The 23157-nt window shown below is 41.7% G+C and overlaps 1 protein-coding gene across 6 annotated transcripts in view; it reads right to left on the minus strand.

The window, feature by feature from the left end:
* Positions 1 to 3089: 3089 nt before the first annotated feature.
* LOC140202802 (tetratricopeptide repeat protein 41-like) overlaps positions 3090 to 23157 on the minus strand; it is a 101336-nt gene continuing 81268 nt past the window's right edge. For 5 of the 6 annotated variants that reach the window (XM_072268173.1, XM_072268168.1, XM_072268171.1 and 2 more), the window contains 5 exons: positions 22784 to 22931; positions 11605 to 11754; positions 6080 to 6213; positions 4056 to 4182; positions 3090 to 3979 (listed from right to left, as the gene is read on the minus strand). In XM_072268173.1, the coding sequence (XP_072124274.1) occupies positions 3301 to 3979; positions 4056 to 4182; positions 6080 to 6213; positions 11605 to 11754; positions 22784 to 22931 (1238 nt within the window). In that variant the 3' untranslated portion in view covers positions 3090 to 3300. The remainder of the gene's footprint in view (positions 3980 to 4055; positions 4183 to 6079; positions 6214 to 11604; positions 11755 to 22783; positions 22932 to 23157) is intronic. The other variant, XM_072268172.1, reaches the window with a different exon arrangement.

Consider the following 23157-nt stretch of genomic DNA (forward strand, 5'->3'; position numbering starts at 1 on the left):
CCCCAACCTTTGTGTCATCAGCAAATTTACCAACCCATCCCTCCACTTCCTCATCCAGGTCATTCCTCAAAATCACGAAGAGAAGGGGTCTCAGGACAAATCCCTGGAGCACACCACTAGTGACTGACCTCCATGCAGAATATGACCCACCTACAACCACTCTTTGTCTTCTGTGGGCAAGCCAATTCTCGATCCACAAAGCAAGGTCCCCTTGGATCCCATGCCTCCTTACTTTCTCAATAAGCCTTGCATAGGGTACCTTATAAAATGCCTTGCTGAAATCCATATACACTACATCGACTACTCTACTTTCATCAATGTGTTTAGTCACAACCTCAAAAAATTCAATCAGGCTCGTAAGGCATGACCTGCCTTTGACAAAGCCATGATGATTATTCCTAATTATATTATGCCTCTCCAAATGTTCATAAATCCTGCCTCTCAGGATCTTTTCCATCAACTTACCAACCACTGAAGTAAGACTCAGTGGTCGATAATTTCCTGGGCTATCTCTACTCCCTTACTTGAATAAGGGAACAACATTTGCAACCCTCCAATCCTCCAGAACCTCTCCCATCTGCATTGATGATGCAAAGATCATTGCCAGAGGCTCAGCAATCTCCTCTCTTGCCTCCCACAGTAGCCTAGGGTACATCTCATCCGGTCCTGGAGACTTATCCAACTTGATGCTTTTCCAAAAGCTCCAGCATATCCTCTTTCTTAATGTCTATATGGTGAAGCTTTTCATACGCTGTAAGTCATCCCTACGATCGCTAAGATGCTTTCCGTAGTGAATACTGAAGAAAAGTATTCATTAAGTATCCCTGCTGTCTCCTCCGGTTCCATACACACTTTCCCACTGTCACACTTAATTGATCTTATTCTGTCACATCTTATCCTCTTGTTTTTCACATACTTGTAGAATGCCTTGGGTTTTTCCTTTAATCCTGATCACCAAAGCCTTCTCATGGCCCCTTCTGGCTCTCCTAATTTCATTCTTAAGCTCCTTCCTGCTAGCCTTATAATCTCCTAGATCTCTATCCTTACCTATATTTTGAACCTTTCGTAAGCTTTTCTTCTTAACTAGATTTTCAACACCCTTTGTACACCACGGTTCCTGTACCCTACCGTCCTTTCCCTGTCTCATTGGAACGTACCTATACAGAATGCCACGCAAATATCCCCTGAACATTTGCCACATTTCCACCGTATATTTCCCTGAGAACATCTGTTCACAATTTATACTTCCAAGTACCTGCCTGATAACCTCATATTTCAGAACCTCCTCCCTTTTCCTACCTATGTCGTTTGTACCAATATTCTGGCTGCTTTACTGAGGCAATGAGAAGTGCAGACAGAGTCCATGAGGGGAGATCGGTTTCTGTGATGTGTTGAGCTGTGTTCACAACTCTCTGCAGTTTATGCAGTCACGTGCAGAATAGTTGCCATACCTAGCTGTTTTGCTTCCAGGTAAGATGTTTTCTATGGTGCATCGATAAAAATTGGTAAGTTTCGATGAGAACATGCCAAACTTTTTTAGCCTTCAGAGGTAGTAGAGACATTGGTGAGCTTTCTGGGCTGTAGTGTCTATGTGATTAGACCAGGACAGGCTATTGGTGATGTTGTCTCTGGGAAGTTGAAGCTCTCAACTGTCTCAATGTCAGCACGGTTGATGTAGGCAGGAGCACAAGGTAGCTTAGTGGTCAGCGTAACGCATTACTGTACCAGTGATCCGGGTTCAATTCTTGACACCACCTGGAAGGAGTTTGTACATTTTCCCCGTGATTGCGTGGGTTACTTCTGGGTGTTCTGCTTTCCCCCCACCCCCACATTCTAAAGACGTATGTGTTAGTAGATTAATTGGTCACGTGGATGTAATTAGGTGGGACAGGCTCGTTGGGACAGAAGAGCTTGTTACCGTGCTGTATCTCTAAATGCAATTAATAAAATGTGCACCAATCCCTTCCTGATGTCAGTGACTGGCTCAGTGACTTCAGCAAGCTTTACACAGTGTTTAGTCAGTGTAGATGAACATACAGTAACTAAGGACAAATTACTACCTCCACTCTATCTGTTCATCTGAACTTTAATTGTTTTAAACTGTTGCACCATCCCTTAACCTTTTATATTTACATTTTATTTATTTATTTAGAGATACAGTGTGGAATAGACCGTTCTGGCCCACCAGCTGCGCCGCATAGCCCACAAATTTAACCCTAACCTCATCACAGGGCAACTTACAATGACCAATTAACCTACTGACTGGTACATCTTTGGAATGTAGGAGGAAACCAGAGCACCCGGGGAAATCTCCATGTTCAAAGGGAGGATGGAAAAACTCCTTACAGGGGGCTTTAGAATTGAAGTCCGAACTCTGACGCCCCAAGCTGTTATACCAAATTCATTATCTTGCAGACATCACAGTAGAATAAAGAAATACAATAAAATCAATGAAAAACTACACACAAAGACTGACAACCAACCAATGTGCAAAAGAAGACAAACATTCCAAATACAAAAAATAATAATAATAATTGATTAAGTAAATAAATAATATTGAGAACATGAGCTGTAGAGTTCTTGAACAAGAGTCGTCTATAGGTTGTGGAATCAGTTCAGAGTTGAGGTGAGTGAAGTTATCCACTCTGGTTTGGGAGTCTGATGGTTGAAGGTTTATAACCGTTCCTGAACCTGGTGGTGTGGGACCCAAGGCTCCTGTACCTCCTGCCCTATGGAAGTGGGTATCTTAATCTGCAGATAATTCTAATTAGAAGTTTCAACAGAAGGTGAAAAGTTGTACTTAGTCACCAGGGCACAAGAGTAGTAGCTGCCAGAAGTGTCATCCTTGCACACTTATTTCCATCGACTTAAAAAAGTCAAATGTGGAGGAGATGAGCACAAATTACTGAAACTTTTGCACATACAGTAGTTGTAGCAACAGCAACCAAATCCAAATTTCTCTCATATTATGGCATTTCACAATTTTTAGTATCCCTTTGGTATGTTAAGTTTCAATGATAAAGAAAATAAGATTTTATTTAATCACATTTTTATTACTCAGTTCTTTAATTATGATAATCCATCACATCACAGAACCTCACTAGTAAACAACAAGAATTTAAGAATGATGTTGGCTAACTCACTTTCCAAATCTCCTGTTCTATTTCCAACTACAATAATGTGGTCTTTCATGAATAGTCTACTCAGAATACTGTACACAAAAAACCTCAATTTAAAAAATCTGGGATAGACCTATTGCCTTATGGCAATGTACACCAGCAGAGAAACATGCCCTTTACTTCAAGCCATCCCAGTATTCTTTCTAATCCCATGTTTTTTGGGCAGCAATGGTTTTGGAGAGTTCGATGCAGCCAGGATGAATGATGCCAAGCAAATGACCTTTTCTGAAACCACTTTGGTTCTTGAAGGTGGTACCAAAATGTTAATGTCACGCTCAAATGTAGACTGTTTGCAAGTCATTAATGGCCTGCAGACTGAGGAAGATTTGGCACGGGTTTTGGCAGAAGCAGATGAATTCCTGTTAATAGGTGGATATTTACTTCCTTGCCGTACCATTAATGAACTTGGCCGTGGAGGAAGGTCACGTTTGCAAGTGTGTATATTTGAAGCCAATCTCCAGTTGACCAAATTCTCCTGTTCCAAAATAGTATCCTCTTTATCCTGCTCACATAAGACATCAGCCCTTAAGTTAGAACACACATCTCTTTGTGTCTTGTCTATCGTTTCTACAGACTTTAAACTGGTTACTGTCTGGCTACTGGTATGATGTTTGCCAGCTGATAATCTTGATTTAAGTTTGTTCTTCGGTGTTTGATGCTGCTTGTAAGTGAAACGAGGACTGGTCAGCCCATTTTCCTCTGATGTTGGTACACTTAAGGAATTTCCAGGGGTTGAGGCTGCTGGCCTCTTAAAGAAAGTAAAATCCTTGTGGATTTGTAATTCTGCACTTTTCAGAAACCTATGACAAAAAGAAAATTTGTGAGGTCAGGAATTTATATGCAGTTAATGACCAACCAAATCCATATATTTCATACCTTCGAACTTCCATTGTTAGGTGATGACTTGAACCCAGCATCTTGGTTAGAAGGTCAAATGACTGGCGTAAACATTCTACTGCCCTCTTTTTAGCCCTATAACTTACATCACTTTGTAGAAGTTTACCTAATTAGAAAAGTAATTGCATATGAATATTTGTACAAAACACAGATTTTATCTCTATATACAGCATGAATTGATTTGCCTGTCTCCTCCATAGCCATATCTGCGAAATTTGTTTCATTACCTTTAAATTGTTAATGAATATAATTCCAGGAAAGGAAGTCAAAAAAGAAAAGAACATTAGCTTCGGATGCTCTCTCTTCAATAGTTTATAACCCAAATACCAAACAATGAAAGGGTTAACATGTGAGGAGAATTTGATGACTCCAGGCCTGCACCCACTGGAGTTTAGAAGAATGAGGAGGGATCTTATTGAATATTGAAAGGCCCAGACAAAACCCTCCATCATCACCCTCCTCCTTCTGGTGGAAATAGTCCTCACACGTAACAACTCAAAACCCATGGGCGCCTACATGGGTCCCAGCTGTGCCTGCCTTTTTGTTGGTTACACGGAACAGACCATGTTCCAAGCCTTCACTAGTAAGACTCCTCATAACTTTCTGCGTGACATTGACGACTGCATTGGTGTGCTGCTTTGTGCACCCACGCTGAGCTGTCAATTTCATCAACTTTGTCCCCAACTTCCACCCTGCCCTTAAATCTACATGATCCATTTCTAACACCTCTCTCCCCTTTCTCAATAACTGTCTCCATCTCTGGGGACCAATACCTTTTATAAACCTACTGACATTCAGAGCTTTCTTAACTATACTTCTTCCCACCTGTCACAGGTAAAAATGCCATTCCCTTTTCATAGTTCCTTCATCTCTATGTCTCAACTCCTCTTCTGTACCAGTTCAATTCAAACATCTTTCATAATTTTACCTACCTCCATTTTAAACAATTCTTTTTAGATTAGATTATGAAGACACGCAGTCCCCTTTTATTGTCATTTAGTAATGCATGCATTAAGAAATGATACATTATTTCCTCCGGTGTGATATCACAAAACACAGGACAGACCAAAACTGAAAAAACTTACAAAACCACATAATTATAACATATAGTTACAACAGTGCACAATACCATAATTTGATGAAGAAGTCCATGAGCACAGTAAAGTTCAAAGTTTCTCAAATGTCCCACATCTCACGCAGATGGGAGAAGGAAGAAAAACTCTCCCTGCCATGTCGACCACAATCCGACTCTGAGTCATCCAAAAGCTTCGAGCTTTGATCAGCTCTCCGACACCGAGTACTGAGCGCCACCTCTGTCCGAACGATTCTTATGATCATTACTGCTTGATTCACTCAATCTTTCGTCTCCACCCTCTCACAGACCTTCCCTTTTGCTCTATGCAGCCTTCCCCCAGTTTGCTACAGCTTAATACTTGTTTCCCTTCCAAAATTTCCCAATTTTGATGAAAGGCCACCCACCTAAAATGCTAAAATGACTGATCTGCTCTGTATTCTGAGGAAATACCTTCAGGACATAGATAAGGATGAATTTCTTTGGCCAGAAGGTAGTGAACCTGAGGACTTCATTGCCACAGATGACTGTGTCGGCAAAGTTATTTGGTATATTTAAAGCGGAGGTTGATAGGTTCATGACTAGTAAGCGTGTCAAAGGTTATGGGAAGAAGACAGGAGAATGGGGTTGAGGTGGGTAATGACGATAGAATGGCAGCCCACACTCAATAGGCTGAATGGCCTAATTTTGCTCCTACGTCTCGTGGTCTTGTAATTCTTATAAGTATTTCCAGCATTTTCAAGATCATTTCAATCTGTCAGCTCTGTTGCTAGTTTGTATACCTATATTTTAAATCAGTCAGTTCCATTAAATGATGTGGACAATTAATGAATTTGTAATGAAGCATCTTATACTTCAACTACAAACTGTATGATGTAATTATATTTGTACATGAAAAGAAAATGACATAATAAATATGCAGATATCAGACCTAGTTTAAAAATTGCAAGGGCTCTGTTAAGATTGATTTGATCTCTAATTAGAAAAGATGTGGCCAGCCGCATATTTTCCTCTTGAATCTTGATCACTTGTCTGTAAACCCCTTCGGCTTGATTCCTGTCAAAGCTATAAATAAAGAAAATACAATGTGAGTATATAGACACTTCTCTCTGTATATTCAAAGCACCCAGCAAATACCAACCATAGTAATAAAAAACATTCTCAAAATGTCTTTCCATGTACGTGTGTTTAATTTTTGATGGGCGAGCAAGTATTGCATTTCCGCTTCGTGTATTATTTGTCCTGCTTTCCTAGTTTGATGTTTAGAACAGAGTTGAACATGAATTTCATTAGCTAGAGAGTGGTGAATCTGCGGAATTCATTGCCATAGACAGTTGTGGAGGCCAAGTCATAGGGTATACTGTACTTAAAACAAGGTTGATAGGTTCTTGGTTGGTCAGCGCATCAAAAATTACAGGGAGAAGGCAGGAGAACGGAGTTGAGAGGGAAAATAAAACAGCCACGATCTCGATGGGCCAAATGGTCCAATTCTGCTCCTATTTTTATGATATTATGATCTATTTGAGAAATATTTCCTATTTTCATTCAGCAAAACCATTTAAAGGTGATATTGATTCAAGCTAAACTGCCCAGGCTCTTAAAATTCCATGCACCTGGCACTAGTTATTTGCAATGACTCAGGCAAGGTCTAAATTAACTTCATGAGAAATATTTTGATCTTCTTGAACACTACAGATTTGAGAGACCACATTGCCTCTCATTGTTTATAGTTCTTTTACCTTAATCATTAACTAAACCTGCATCAAAGGCACATTTCAATTAAGGTAAACCACTATCGAAGAGGTCAAGTAATTGTACTGCGAAGATATTTGTGGCCTTGAAGCATAAAATGAATTAAACATCCTATTGCCCTGGGGTCAATACCTAGAGGTCAGCGAAGTCCAGAGGGCAAAGCCGAAGGTTGAAGTCCAGAGGATAGTGAGTCTGGAGGTGGAAACCCAAAGGTCAAAGCCCCTTGGTCAACTTGTTCAGAGGTCAGAAGCCCATTGTCTGCAAGTCTCCAAGTCCAGGCCAGGGGCTAGAGACTGGATGCCTGATGTCTATGCATCTGAGAGTCCAGGGCCATTACTGGAGGCCTGGAAGCAGCGTGTCCTGGGATTAGAGGCAGAGATCTGTCTTTGTGTGAGAGTGGGAAAGGAGTTTACTTTGCTGTTGTTGGTTTGTTCTGTTTTGTTGTTGCTGTTGTTATTATTTTTGTTGATGCTTGTGTAGTTCTGTTAAACATGCTGGGCATGCTATATTGATGTTGGAAAGAGAAAGCAACACTTACAGGCTGCCCCCACCACATCCTCAGACTTTGTTGGTTGCTAACACAAATGACACATTTCACTGGATGCTTCAATGTACACATGATAAGTAAATCTGCATTTGAATTATAGCATGCCACAAACATTGCCTTAATGCCTCCTCCCATACTCTTGCTGTTCTAGGTGCCCAGTCCAGATAGAGAGAAGGAGTGGCAAAGAGATATCGGCATTGACATGAGGACTGATTGGCATAGTGGGCTCGTATTGGGGCTCAGCGACTATCAAAGAGCAGGAAAAGTGGTGGGCAGAGGTGCAAATTGATTTGGGAATTCTTGAGCAGGATTCCCTAAAGGTTAACTTATAGGATCAGAATACAAGGACATCCTTTTAGAACAGGAATGAGAAGGAATTTCATTAACCAGAGGGCGGTGAATCTGTGGAATTCATTGCCACATATGGCTGTGGAGGCCAAGTCGTTGGGTATACTTAAAGCAAGGTCGATAGGTTCTTGATTAGTCAGGGCATCAAAGGTTATGAAGAGAAGGCAGGAGAATTAAGTTGAAAGGGAAAATAAATCAGTCGGTGGAATCTCAGAGCAGAGTTGGTGGGCTGAATGCTCTAATTGTGTTCCTATGTCTTGTGATCTTCTGTCTTATCCCACTTTCTTACTCCAGTCACTGCTGAAGAATATTCCTAGTGCTAGAGAAGAACAAAAGCTGCTTCTCGATAAGAGCTACAAAACAAGGTAAGATAATGATAAACACAAGAAAGTCTGCAGATGCTGAAAACCCAAAGCAACACACACAAAATGCTGGAGGAACTCAGCAGGTTAGGCAGCATCTATGGAAATGAACAAACAGTGGACGTTTCTGGCCGAGACCGTTCTTCAGGACTGAGAAGAAAAGGGAAGATGCCAGAAGAAAACTGTGGGGGAGGAGAAGGAGGCCAGGAAGGAGGGGACAGTTGAATTCAGGTGCGTGGGAAAGATCAAGGGCTGGAAAAGGGAAAATCTAATAGGAGAGGAGAGTCGAACAGAGGAGAAAAGGAAGGAGGAGGGGAGTCAGGGGGAAGTAACAGGCAGGTAAGAAGAGAATGGACCATAGGAGAAAGGGACAGAGGAGAGGACTCACCATGAAGTAATAGGCAGGTGAAAAGTAAAAAGTCAGAGTGGGAAATAGAGGGGGAATGGTAGATTTTGTTTTACCGAAGGAGAAATCAATATTCATGCCATCAGGTTGGAGGGTACCCAGATGGAATATAAGATGTTGCTCCTCGACCAAGGGAAGGTAGCCTCATCTTGACACAGGAGGAGGCAATGGACCGACATGTTGGAACAGAAATAGGAATTGGAATTAAAATGTTTGGCAACCAGTGTGCTTAGAGAAAAAAGGCTGCAGATGTTGGAATCTGAAGCAACAAACAATCTGCTGGATGAAATCAGTGGGTCGAGCAGCATCTGTGGGATGAAAGGAATTTTCGACTTTTTACATGGAGCCCCTGTGTAAGGACAAGATGCTTATGTCGGTTCTGTTGTTCCCCTCTGCTCCAGGAAAACAATTTTCACCCATTGACTTTTTTCAAATTACCACTACCAATAAAGCATAATACAGGCCCTTTGGCCACCAAAGCTGTGCCAAACATGTACTTACTTTCGACGTTACCTAGGGTTACCCATAACCCTCTATTTTTTCTAAGCTCCGTACACAGGAGTCCTTTAAAAGACCTTATCGTTTCCACCTCCGCCGGCAGCCCATTCCACGCACTCACCACTCTCTGCATAAAAAACTTACCTCTGACACCTCCTCTGTACCTACTCCCAAGCACCTTAAAACTGTGCCCTCTCATGATAGCTATTTCAGCCCTGGGAAAAAGCCTCTGACTATCCACACAATCAATGCCTCTCATCATCTTGTACACCTCTATCAGGTCACCTCTCATCCTCAGTTGCTCCAAGGAGAAAAGGCCAAGTTCACTCAACCTATTCTCGTAAGGCATGCTCCCCAATCCAGGCAACATCCTTGTAAATCTCCTCTGCATCTTTTCTATAGTTTCCACACCCTTTCTGCAGTGAGATGACCAGAAGTGAGCACAGTACTCCAAGTGGGGTCTGACCAAGGTCCTATATAGCCGTAAAATTACCTCTTTGCTCTTAAACTCAATCCCACGATTGATGAAGGCCAATGCACCATAACCCTTCTTAACCACAGAGACAACCTGCGCAGCAGCTTTGAGTGTCCTATGGACTCGGACCCCAAGATCCCTCTGATCCTCCACACTGTCAAGAGTCTTACTGTTAACACCATATTCTGCCATCATATTTGACCTACCAAAATGAACCACCTCACACTTATCTGGGTTGAACTCCATCTGCCACTTCTCAGTCCAGTTTTGCATTCAATCAATGTCCTGCTGTAACATCTGACAGCCCTCCACACTATCCACAACACCCCCAACCATTGTCTCATCAGCAAATTTGCTAACCCATCCCTCCACTTCCTTATCAAAGTCACTTATAAAAATTACGAAGAGAAGGGGTCCCAGAACAGATCCTGAGGCACACCACTGGCCACCGACCTCCATGCAGAATATGACCTGTCTACAACCACTCTTTGCCTTCTGTGGGCAAGCCAGTTCTGGATCCACAAAGCACGGTCCCCTTGGATCCCATGCCTCCTTACTTTCTCAATAGCCTTGCATAGGGTACCTTATCAAATGCCTTGCTGAAATCCATATACATTACATCTACTGCTCTACCTTTATCAATGTGTTTAGTCACATCGCCAAAAAATTCAATCAGGCTTGTAAGGCACAACCTGCCTTTGACAAAGCCATGCTGACTATTCCTAATCATATTATGCCTCTCCAAATGTTCATAAATCCTGCCTCTCAGGATCTTTTCCATCAATTTACCAACCACTGAAGTAAGACTCACTGGCCTATAATTTCCTGGGCTATCTCTACTCCCTTTCTTGAATAAGGGAACAACATCTACAACCCTCCAATCCACCGGAACTACTCCCATCCCCATTGATGATGCAAAGATCGTTGCCAGAGCCTCAACAGTTTCCTCCCTCGTCTCCCACAGTAGCCTGGGGTACATCTCATCCAGTCCCAGAGACTTATCCAACTTGATGCTTTCCAAAAGCTCCAGCACACCCTCTTTCTTAATGTCTATATGGTGAAGCTTTTCAGTCCGCTGCAAGTCATCCCTACAATCGCCAAGATCCTTTTCTGTAGTGGATACTGTAACAAAGTATTCATTAAGTACCTCAGCTATCTCCTCCGGTCCCGCACACACTTTCCCACTGTCACACTTAATTGGTCCTATTCCCTCACATCTTATCCTCTTGCTCTTCACATACTTGTAGAATGCCTTGGGGTTTTCTTTAATCCTGCTCACCAAAGCCTTCTCATGGCCCCTCCTGGCTCTCCTAAGTTCATTCTTAAACTCCTTCCTGCTAGCCTTATAATCTTCTAGATCTCAATCATTACCTAGCTTTTTGAAACTCTCGTAAGCTTTTCTTTTCTTCTTGACTAGATTTTCAACAGCCTTTGTACACCACGGTTCCTGTATGCTACCATCCTTTCCCTGTCTCATTAGAATGTACCTATGCAGAATGCTACTCAAATATACCCTGAACATTTGCCACATTTCTGCCGTTCATATCCCTGAGAACAGCTTTTCCCAATTTATGCTTCCAAGTTCCTGCCTGATGGCTTCATATTTCCCTTTACTTCAGTTAAATGCTTTCCTAACTTGTCTGTTCCTATCCCTCTCCAATGCTGTGGTAAAGGAGATAGAATTGTGATCACTATCTCCAAAATGCTCTCCCATTTTGTTGGTTGACATTACTTTTCTGCAATCTTATTTATTGTGCCTTCAAATGAGCCTTAGTTTTCTGGAATTCATTCTACAGCTTAGGAGGAGACTTACTAGTGCTTTACTTCAAAATATCTGATAAACAAAAGGCAAAAACTGGAAATGTGGATTATAACGGAAAATAGAAATATTCAGCAAATCAGACAGTATCAGTAGAGAGAGAAACAGTAATATTTCATGATGATAACTTTTCATGAAAGTTTAGGACTATACAATAAAGACCTTTCTGTAATACCACATTGAATTTTGGCTACAAGAGTTTTAACACCTGCTTGAAAATAGAAGAATTACATGAATGGCAGCAATTACCTTTCCGATTTCTCTGAACAGGACAACAGATCTCCTAAGTGTTCCAATATCTCACCAACAAGAGGATGCAATTCACCATACCATTTCTGCCTGATATTCAAAGCTTCTTGGAAACATTGTTCAGCCACAGAAAATTTACCTACATGTATCCTAAGAACACAGAGAAATTATTTTAATCAAAAATTTTTAAAGGATCGTCAAGATTAAATATTTTCTAAGAAGTAGACTTTGTGGGGCGCATGGCAGCGTAGTGGTTAGCGCAATGCTTTACGATGCCAGCTGTAAGACCAGGGTTCAATTCCCTCTGCTGTCTGCAAGGTATTTATACATTATCCCCGTGACCATGTGGGTTTCCTCCAGTTGCTCTGATTTCCTCCCACACTCCGAAGAGGTCTGGTTCGGGTAAGTAAATTGCAGGTGTATGGTAACATAACTGATGGAAATGTACATAATTCACAACCACCGACATTGATTTGGGGTTTCACTTTAAGAGGCTGGTCTGATGTAATTATGTAAAGGGTTTTTAGCACGCTTTAAGTTCAGTTTTTTGGTGTTCAATAAATGAGTTGCTACGGCTTTCCTGAAACATAAAAAAGCCACCGCCATTTTATTTGCGGAAACCTATATTGGTGACCCTGATGCTCTAGGACGATTGCAGTTATTGAACATGTCAGCCAATGCAGTCAGTTTCAAACTGCCAGAGTAATGGGAGCAAAATGCTATCCCTTGGTTTGTACAAGCTGAGGCTCAATTCGCACTTCAAGAAATCTCCGCCAACACCACCAGATATTTCTTAGTAGTAGCATCGCTCGGTGGTGACTCTGCTTAAACACAATAAATACCGATCACTGAAAGTTCACCTTTTACAGAATATTAGACTGCCAGACTCTGAGCACGTCAAACAGTTTTCTCCTTGCCCAGCCTCGGTGATGGTAAGCTTTCGGAGCTAATGGACCACGTCTTCTCTACTGGGAAATTACCATCCTTGTTTTATTTATAAAGAATTCTTCATGCAGCAAATGCCTGATCAAGATCGCGTAGCCCTTGCTAATGCATCATTGTAAGACTTCAGGGAGCTTGCTAAAATGGCTGATGGTCTACACTCAGCTGGGCAGTGAGGCATCATTCCTCCTCCTTCCCCCAGCTCAATATGCCCGGGTCAGCAAGGCCCCCAACATAAGGACACCTGTGCCTGTGAAACAGAGGACGCCAGGCCTGTGCTTTTACCATGCTTGTTTTGGTAGAAGCACTAGGAGCCTTGCAGCTTCGACAGTGCCAGCACATCAGTACATCAGAAGTCTGAAAACACTGTGGGGTTCAGCTACCAGGGACATCTACTGTTCATTACGGACACCTGTTCAGGGCAATGCTTCCTGTGTGACACGGGTGCTCAAGTGAGTGTGCTGTCAGCATCATCTATTGATGAGAAGGCAAAGAGCGAGGAAACCTCACTGGAGCTGCCAATGGCAGCAAGATCCAGACTTACAGGACATGAAGGGTGACACTCTGCTTCAGTGGGCAACATTACATATGGAACTTTGTCCTGGCTAAAATGGCTAGACCTCTGCTTGGTGCAGATTTCCTGTGTGCCCAAGGACTGGTAGTTGATCTTAAGAACTGCCGGCTTGTGGATGTCAAGGCCTTTGGGTCGTTACCCTGCTCCTCCAATAAGTTCCCCACAACGACTCTGTCAAGCACATGCACCACTGCATGAGAGTTTACTTGACTGCTGGATGAATTCCCAAACCTCACCAAGCCCACATACTCCACGACAGTCACAAAACATGGGGTCGAGCACCACATTCCCACAACTGGTCCCCCAGTCCATGTCCACATGTGTAGACCGGATCCAGAAAAGCTGGCAACTGTGAAGACTGAGTTTGCCAATGTGCAAAGACTGGGCATTGTATGATGGTCGAATATCCCTTGGTCTCACCCCTCCATAGGGTCCCTAAGTTTGATGGTGGTTGCCGTCCATGTGGTCGGCCTTAATGAAGTCATCACCCCGATCGCGACCCAATCCCAGAATCCAATACTTTTCAGCACACTTAGCCAGAAAGTCAGTTTCTTCCCAAATCAGTTTAATTAGGGGCTACCATCAGGTGCCTGTGTGCTTGGAAGACATTCCCAAGATGGCTGTGATAACCCCATTTGGCCTCTTTGAGTTTCTGCGCATGCCATTTGGGCTAAAAAATGCATCACAGACTTTCCATCAGCTGATAGACTCTTATGTTAAAAGACTTGGATTTTCTTTTAGTTTACCTGAATGAATACTTGTTACCAGGGCATCCAAGTCCAAACATGTATCTATCGCCGCACATTTTTTGAGTGCTTAAGCCAACACAGGTGGATTATTAACCCTGCTAAATGCCAGTTTATTTGACCATTTACTTTCTCGGCCATTGCATCTCCACAGAAGGTGCGAAACCCCTCCCATCAAAAGTAGCCACTATTATGAATTTGGTAGCGCTACTAAAAAACTACAGGAATTTTCAGGCAGGGTGAACTTCTATCATGGTTTCATTCCATGAGCTGCTGAACTTATGCTTCCCCAGTATAGTGTGCTTAAAGGCAATATACCTAATCAAGTGCTTTACTGGTCAGGGAACATGACCAGGACATTTGATGACACTAAATGAGCTCTTTCCAATGTGACCCTACTAGCACACCCACTCCCCAAAGCACCTATAGCCATTACTACTGGTGCTTCAGACTATGCTGTGGATGCTGTGCATGAACAGTTGGTCTGTTTGACTGTGAGCTTCTCGGTCTCTATCTGGCTGTCTGCCATTTTTGTTTTCTTCTAGAGGGTTGCCATTCTGTTGACCACAAGTCCATCATGCACATGATGGCCAAAATGTCAGACCCCTGATCTGCATGACAGCAACGCCACTTGGCCTACATATCAGAGTTCACAACTAATATACAAATGTCAAGGAGAAAAATAATACCATGGCTGATTGCCTCTCATGGCCAGCCATCGGGGCCATGCACATAGGGTTGATTATGCTGCATGGCAGCTGACCAAACCACTGACCCTGAGGTCCAAGCTTACAGAACTACAGTCACAGGCTTGTAGTTAGCTGTCATTAAGCTTGGGGAAGCTGGTTTCTCTCCTGTGCGATGTCTCAACCAACTGCCCTTGCCTCATCATGCCTGCAAACTGGAGGCGGACTGTTTTTGAGTCCATCCATGGCCTCTCACATCTGGGCCAGAAAGCCTCACAGAAACTGGTTACACTGGCAGCATGGCCTTCAAAAGGAGGTGCGTGATTAGACTGCAGCCTGTCTGGAATGCTAGCAGGCAAAAATTAACCGTCATGTCCAGACACCATTGGCTCCTTTTGAGGTCCCTTAGCGAAAGTTTGACTATGTCAATGTGGACCTTGATGATTCTCTTTCCCCCTCCTATGGTTTCACGCACCTCCATACCATGGTGGACCTCACCATCTGGTGACCAGAAGTCATCCCCCTAGCATCGACAAAGACCGCAATCATGGCTCAATCATTCATCAGCACCTGAGTTGCTCGGTTTGGTACCCCATCGATATTTCCTCTGACCACAGTACCCAATTCATATCAAACCTCTGGGCTGTGATGGACCAGGACCTCAGTGTTAGGCTACATCACACCATGGTGTATCACCCACAGTCCAATGACCTATGCAAGCAGTTTCACTGCTCCTTAAAGGCTGCTCTAATGGCTTCCCTGACTGCTGAGTGTTGGCATGATTGTCTCCCGTGGGTTCTGCTGGGGCTCAGAACAGCTCCAAAAGAGAACCTGTAGTCATCTGTGGCTGAGTTGGTCTACGGACGAGTGCAGGGTGATTTCATTCCTGATGCCATGACTGCTGGGTCGCCTACTCAACAGTGCTCCACCCTCCACAGTAAACTCAATTCCTTTCACCTATTCCTACCTCCCATCATGGCGTACAGCACTTATGGGTTCCTGCTGACCTGCATTCTGCCTTGTTTGTGTTTGTCCACTATGATGCACACCAACATCCCCTTAGGCCCCCGTTCAAGGGCCCGTTCCATGTTTTGGAACAGGAAGAAAAGACTTCTATCATAGATAAGAGAGGTAAACCTGAATGTATTTCACTAGATTGCCTTAAACCAGCCCACCAAGATTTGGAGGATTCCACTAACATGCCCCTGCCATCACAACATGACCATGAGCATGTCATCGCACCTTTGGGCAGCAGAGGCACCTGCTGTTCCTCCATCCCTGGAACATAGGACTCAAACCAGGCAGCTCGTCCGAGCTTTGGACAGGCTCACAAGGCCGGTTTTAGTGAATTCTGGGGGACCTGTGTAGGATAACATAATTCATGGAAGTGTACATAATTCACAACCACTGATATTGAGTTGGGGTTTTACTTCAAGAGGCTGATCTGATGTGATGACATAATTACATAAAGGGTTTTCGGCGCTCTTTCAGTTGAATAAATGAGTTGCTGCCGCTTTTCTGAAACATAAAATGCCTCTGCCATTTTATTTGTGAAAACCTACACAGGCATGCTATGTTGGTGCAAGAAGTGTGGTGATACTTGCAGGCTACCCTGCACAATCCTCACTGATTTGATTTGATCCAAACTACGTATTTCACTGTACATTTTGATGTACTGTACATGTCACAAATAAATTCTTTTATCTCTCTTTGATCCAAAGAGAAGAAAAAACTGAATGGTTTATTGATATAATCGTAAAGAAAGCTTTCATAATACCTTTAAACATTGGACATTTCAAGCACACTACAACCAGTAAGTTAGTTTAGAAGTAGAGTTTTTACTGTAGTGAGGGAAATGTGATAACCAATTTTCACAGACCAAGCTAAAATTAAAATAATTTACAATAGGATAATGGCAATTAATTCAAATGATTAATTTTCTTCAAGTGAGGCCCTCCATAGGTGTCAGAGTCAACCATGGATGTTACATCCCAGCTGTCTATGTGATGTGCAAGCCGGGGCAGTACGATATGGAGAGCAAGCCCATGCAGCAGGCCCCTCCTCTCAGCAGCTGATGAATCTAAAGGAACAGTAGAGATCGATACACCCTGGCACCAGCAGCATCACGAGAGTTGCCAGTAAATGTTGAACTCAACGTAGGACTGCCTTAGGATCTCCAGCTCTGGTCCTTTCCTCGTGGTTTACTCTTGAAGCCTTCTCCATGAGTGGGTATAGCCGCAAGGCAGCAAAGGTTTGAGATTAGAGTTTTCCTTCCTCTAGATGAGCTTTCAACCACGGCTAATAAGCCACATCTGCCCCAAACAACTGATCTAAAGGCATCAGTAACCTGCCTATGCTCCTTCTCCTGTCAGTAGATATGGTTCCGCTGGGCCAAGAGCCACATGTGAAGACTAGGAGCTGGACTTGGTAGTCAGGGGCTATTTGAGACATACGCCATTTGGACCATTTAATAGGTAGTGGGAGCTTATCCCCACTACCTCCCCCAGCTACGACAACCTTAAGGAACCTTGATTAAATATCAATTTCTGTGATGAGGATAGAGGTTAAATATTTATTCACAATTGTGTGCATTTTTCTGAATATGTATTATAATTACTCTTATCATTTATATTTTTATGCATTTTAATGTTAATGCTAAAACCCATCAAGGTTTGTATGCTAAACAATATTATTGGAGATTTTGATGTAATTGTACATAATAGTTCTGTCATGATTCACTTCTGAGGCATATTACAGACAAATGTAGTCCCAGGGCTAGATTAAAAAGGAATTTACTGCCTCATTTACAAATCATTACTAATAACTAATATAGCATGGCCCGAAAATTACTAATTTGAATTAAGCAGTGTAAATTAAACATCAAAGTGTGACCTTCAGGCTAAACAGTTGTCACATAACTTAAATAAAGCAAATCTGAATTGAGGAGTAGGTGTACAATGTGTCTGAACAGTCCTTTTAACTGAATTTTCCACAAAGATGTAAAGAGAAATATAAAATAACCCAAGTGAAAAGTAATACCACTAAAAATAGTAACCTTTCAGTTTTATATCTGTCTGCTTGTGACAAGTTACAAGCTACAACAGGAATCTAAACAGAAAATGTTATAAATAGGCAATCTCCCCAATGGGTCTGTAATCTTGTCACAATGTAATCATGTAATAAATAGTATATTTATTTAGCAATACAGCACAGAATAGGCTCTTCCGGTCCTTCGAGCTGCACCACCCAGCAACCCCTGACAACCCCAATTTCACCCTGACCTAATCATGGGACAATTTACAATGACTAATCAACCTAACTGGTACTTCTTTAAACTACGTGGAAGGAAAGCAGAGCTCCTGGCAGGAACCCACGCATTCCACGGGGAGGATGTATAGACTCCTTACACATTGACGCCAGAATTGAACGCCGAACTCCGTTGCCCTGAGCTGTAATAGCTTCTCACTAACCGCAAGGCTACCATGACACCCTAAGTATGACAGGTTGTAAGCAAGTAAAGAGACTTGGTAAAAGAGGGAGGAAGGAAAAAGAACAACAGGTTTATGTTACCATATAATGAGGGATTTAAAAGATTAAAAGGTTAATAGTATCAAGCAAATATGTAAGTAATTGGAAGTACCATGTCTCTGCAAGTTCCATAGAGTAAAAGGAAGTGCTGATTATTCCCACAGGGTTATATGATTTAAAAAAACAAGAATAAGATTATGATTATATTTCCAAGACTAAAATGATAGCATTCCCAAATCTAGAGCCCCTGTGACTAAGGAGCAAAAAATATAGAATGTGGAAGTAGACATTGGACACAAAGCTCAGCATGACTAAAAGGCAAGAGATGTAGAGAGAGTGGAAATCAAATTCTAAAGGATATTCAGAAGACTAAGAAAGTACATAAGAAAAGCAGATAAAATCAAAAACCATCAAAATGTTATATAATTACATAAAGAACTGGAAGATAACTAAGAAAGGAGAAAGTTCTGAGACGTAGTATGTTGCAGAGACTGATGAATACCTGACTTCATAAAAGAGGGAAGAATGCAGATGTAGTTATGGAGAATGGCACAAGGTACCTAGATCAAACAAAGACACAGAAAGAAAAAATGAAAAAGGTTTAGCATCCTTAAAAGTGGATGAATGTCCAGCACTGGGTGGATTGTTTTTCTTAGACTGTTTTGAGAGTGTCTGCTTCATTTTCCAGTGCTCTCCAGTTACTGAAAAATTAGATAAACTCACTGGAGTTTAGAAGAATGAGGGAGATCTCACTGAAACCTACCAAGCATTGAAGGGCCTAAATAGAATGGGTGTGGATAGGATGTTTCCTATAATGGGGGAGTCTGGGACTAGAGGACACAGCCTCAGAATAGAAGAAATGTGAAGAGATTTCTTTAGCCAGAGGGTGGTAAATCTGTGGAATTCATTCCCACAGACAAATGAGGAGGGAATATTTAAAATGGAGGGGAGTTTGATAGGTTCTTAATTAACAAGGGCTTCAAAGGTTACAGGGAGAAGGCAGGAGAATGGGGTTGAGTGAGGTAATAAATTAGCCATGATGGAATGGCAGAGCAGACCCGATGGGCCGAATAGCCTAATTCAGCTCCAATGTCTTATGGTATTTGTTAAGGGAAAAATGTGAACAATCATTTTTTGACAAGAGAGCAGAGGGCCAAGAGAAACAAGAGAATTGGTAGTCATTATATATGGTCTATGTCTATTTTATCAAGGATTTTGATAAGTTCTATATTAAACTGACCAGAAAAGTAAAAGCACATGAACACAAAGTGAAATTGAATCAAATGTGGCTTAGTGACAACATGCAAGGATATGATGGCCAATAGTTATTTCGGAGATTAAAGGCTTTTCATAGTGAGGTTTTCCAGAGCCTTGTGTCAAGTGCCTTTCTCTTTGTGTTTTATACAAATGATTTAGACAGCATATGAGCCATGATTAATAGAGTATCAGATGATACAAAAGTTGGCCATGTGATGAAAGTGAGGAAGAAAGTCTCTTCTGCAGGGAACTGTCAATGAGCTAGTCCGGCTAAGTCCGGTAATGCAACATCTTTAGGAAAGCAAATAAAACAAGAGAAAAAATATAGAGAAGAATACTGAGAAGCTTAGTGGAGAAACCTTGATATTTATGTCCAGAGATATACAGTATTATGTCCAGATTAAGGGCCATGGTAGAGCAGTGGTTAGTGCAATGCTATTACAGCATGGGGCATCGGAGTTCGGAGTTTATTTCCAGCGTCCTCCATAAGCAAGACTAAACGTTCCTTCCTGTCTGCGCATAGGTTTCCTCAAAGTGTTTCAGTTTCCTACCACAATCCAAAGATGTATCATTTAGTGAGTTAATCGGTCATTGTAAATTGCCCTGTGATTAAGCTAGGGTTAAATTGATGGGCTGCTGGGCGGCACAGCTTGGTGAACTGGAAGGACTTGTTCCACACTGTATCTCTAAATAAAATAATAATGCTTAAAAATAGCAAGACAGATGAATATAATGGTTAAGAAAACATTTCATTGTCAATCCTGGAATGTTGTGTTGTCTCATTATAGGAAGGATGTGGAAGCTTTAGAGAGAATGCAGAGGATATTTACCAGGAGGCAGCCTAGATTAGAGAGCGTGTCTTATGAGGATAGGTTGAACGAGCTTGGGCTTTTCTCTTTGGAGCAAAGGATGATGGCTTGTTCGAAGTCTACAAGATGATAAGAGACAAAGATCAAGTGGATAGTCAGTGACTTTTTTCAAGGGCAGATATGCCTAATATGATTGGGCACGATTTTGAAGTGATTCCAGTAAAGAATAAGGGGAATGTCAGAGGAAAGTTTTTTTTACATTGAGAGTACTGAGTGTATGGAACACCCTGGCAGGCAGGGATGGTGGTAGAGGCAGATACGTTAGGGGAATTTAAGAAGCCCTAAGATGGATGACAGAAAAATGAAGGATTCTTTAGGAGAGAGGAGGTAGATTGATTTTAGAGTAGGTTTAAAATTGGCACAACATTGTGGGTTGAGGGGGTTGCACTGCTCTGTGGTGTTCTTGTTCTATTCTGTGCACAAAATGAAACAGAGGGATCATGCTACTAGCACTGCATAAGCACTTGTCTGTCCACTGCTAGACTACTCCTTACAGTTCTGATGTCTGGAAGCTGGGAGATCTACAGTACCAAGCAAAAGTCTTCCACACCCTAAACTTTTTATATAGATTTTGTTTTAGATTTTTTTTACTTCTCCATTAGTGTGTTGGTAGAAAAGAGCAGTTTAGATTTCCAAACATTCATTTTCCAAAAAAAAATGTTACAAAGAAATTTTAGTATTTACTTAAGAAAGTAACATAGTAATTAATAGACCACTTTTGAAGTAAAAACTTGATTACTTTGTAGGTATACAGTTCAGTGTATGATTAAACAAAGATAAAAAAAGGTGCTAATGATCAATGACATAAATAGTTGAATGCACTAAACTGGTAAACTGAAACAAGAAACGGATGTAGAAGGAACCAAACTTGGCGAAGGACAACCAAGCTAAAAGATAGGTGGTGGTAATGCACCTTTTTAGTTGGTCTGCCGAAGAAGAACAACTGAAAGGTGAGGGTGTCAGATGTATCATCCGTTTTTACACCATGGCAAGAGTGAGCATAGCAACAAGTCACAAGGTGATCATTCTGTATCAGCAAGGTCTCTCCTAAGCAGAAATTTCATGGCAGACAAGAGTTTTAAGATGTGCTGTCCAACTCTTCTGAAGAAGCACAAAGAAACGGGCAAGGCTGGCAACCAGAAACATAGTGGTCAGCCACGTAAACTGAGTGCAACAGACAAGAGATACGTCAAACTGATGCCCCTTCTAAATCTGAAAAAGTCCAGCACTGCTATCAGCTCTGAACTCACAGAAACCACTGGAACCCAAGACATCCCTCTACATTCTGGAGAAGTCTTGCTAGAAGTGGCCTTCGTGGAAGAATTGCCACAAAAAGCCATTCCTCCAAAGTGGAAACAAAGCCAAGAGACTTGCCTGCACACAAAAACACACGGGCTGAGGTGTTGAGCAATGGCAGCAAGTGCTCTGGACTGATGAGTCAAAATTCAGCATTTTCAGCTCAAACAGGAAGCAGTTTATCATGGAACAGCTGGACAGCATTAACATGGATGAGTGTCTCCAGCCAAAAGTGAAGCACAGTGTTTCCTGCAGATTTGGAGCTACAGTTCTACAAATGGAATTGGTGATCTGGTCAGAATTAATGGAGTCCTCAATGCTGAGAAGTACAAGCAGACTCTCACCCATCATGCAATACCATCAGGGAGATATCTGATCGGTCCCAAATTCATTCTGCAGCAGGACAATAATCCCAAATATGTTGCCAAGGTCATAAAGAACAACCTTCAGCAAAAAGAAGGAGTTCTGCAACAAATGGTATGGCCTCCACATACACCTAATCTCAACATCAAGGCTGTCTGGGACTAGTTCAAGAGACAGAAGCAAGCGAGACAGCCAAAGTCTGCAGAAGAACAATGGGAAGTTCTCCAAGGTGCTTGGAACAACCTACCAGTCGATTTTCTTATAAAACTGCATGACAGTGTACCTAAGAAAATTGACGCAGTTTTAAAGGGAAAGTGTGGTCCACCAAATATTGATTTGATTTAGGTTTTACTGTTTCATGCTCTTTATAGTAATTTTTTGATATTTAGAAACTTTTAATTTCATCATTTTTAAATGCATCTTCACAGTAAGACTTTTGCACAGTACTATAAGTGCAGTTTTCTTGGGCTGTAGTTGATAGTAGAAACAGAAGCACTTCAATAGATTTTAATAGGTACATTTAATGTCAGAGAAATATCTACAACATACATCCAAAAATTCTTTCTCTTCACAAACATCCACGAAAACAGAGAAGTGCCCCAAAGAATGAATGACAGTTAAGTGTTAGAACCCCCAAAGACACCCCCAGCTCTTAGTGATTACATAAATGGGAGTGAGTTGTTAACATACATTTGCTAACATATTCTAAGGAAAGAAGACTAGAAATCTTACCAAGTTCAATTACCGGTCCTGTACATTGTGGTTAATTCACAAGGGTCCTTGAAGGGGATAGCATATAAATTCAGAATGGACAATAAATATGAATAGTCAGTATTCAGTTCCAAATTGATAAGTTGCTGCAACACAGCCCATTGGTGAGAAAAAAATCAATCTGAAATAATCAATATAGAAACTCACTTCTGGAAGCCCTCAAGAATTTTTAAATTTGCTTCTCCGCATGGATTATGAACTTTTCTAGTCACTTTCTTGGTCTTCTGTAAAATGTCATCAACTCTGGGTGAGCCTTCACGCATCTTTAGGTTTGCCAGTTTGCACAACAACTGCACTGCAAGAGAAATTGATGATAAATTTGCTTCGTATGGATATCAATACATTTTTTAAATGTATCACTTTGGTAAGTATTTATTGCGATAGCTTAAGGGAATTGATTCTATCATTGTGTTTAAACAGAGGTCAAATTGAGTTAACTGACAGGCCTCATTACATCTGACTTCCTGTTACACTGGTGCATTCACCAATGAGCCCAGTGTAATGCTGCAGTGAGTCAGAAT

Source organism: Mobula birostris, chromosome 9, assembly GCF_030028105.1.
Source record: "Mobula birostris isolate sMobBir1 chromosome 9, sMobBir1.hap1, whole genome shotgun sequence".
Taxonomy (NCBI): Eukaryota; Metazoa; Chordata; class Chondrichthyes; order Myliobatiformes; family Myliobatidae; genus Mobula; species Mobula birostris.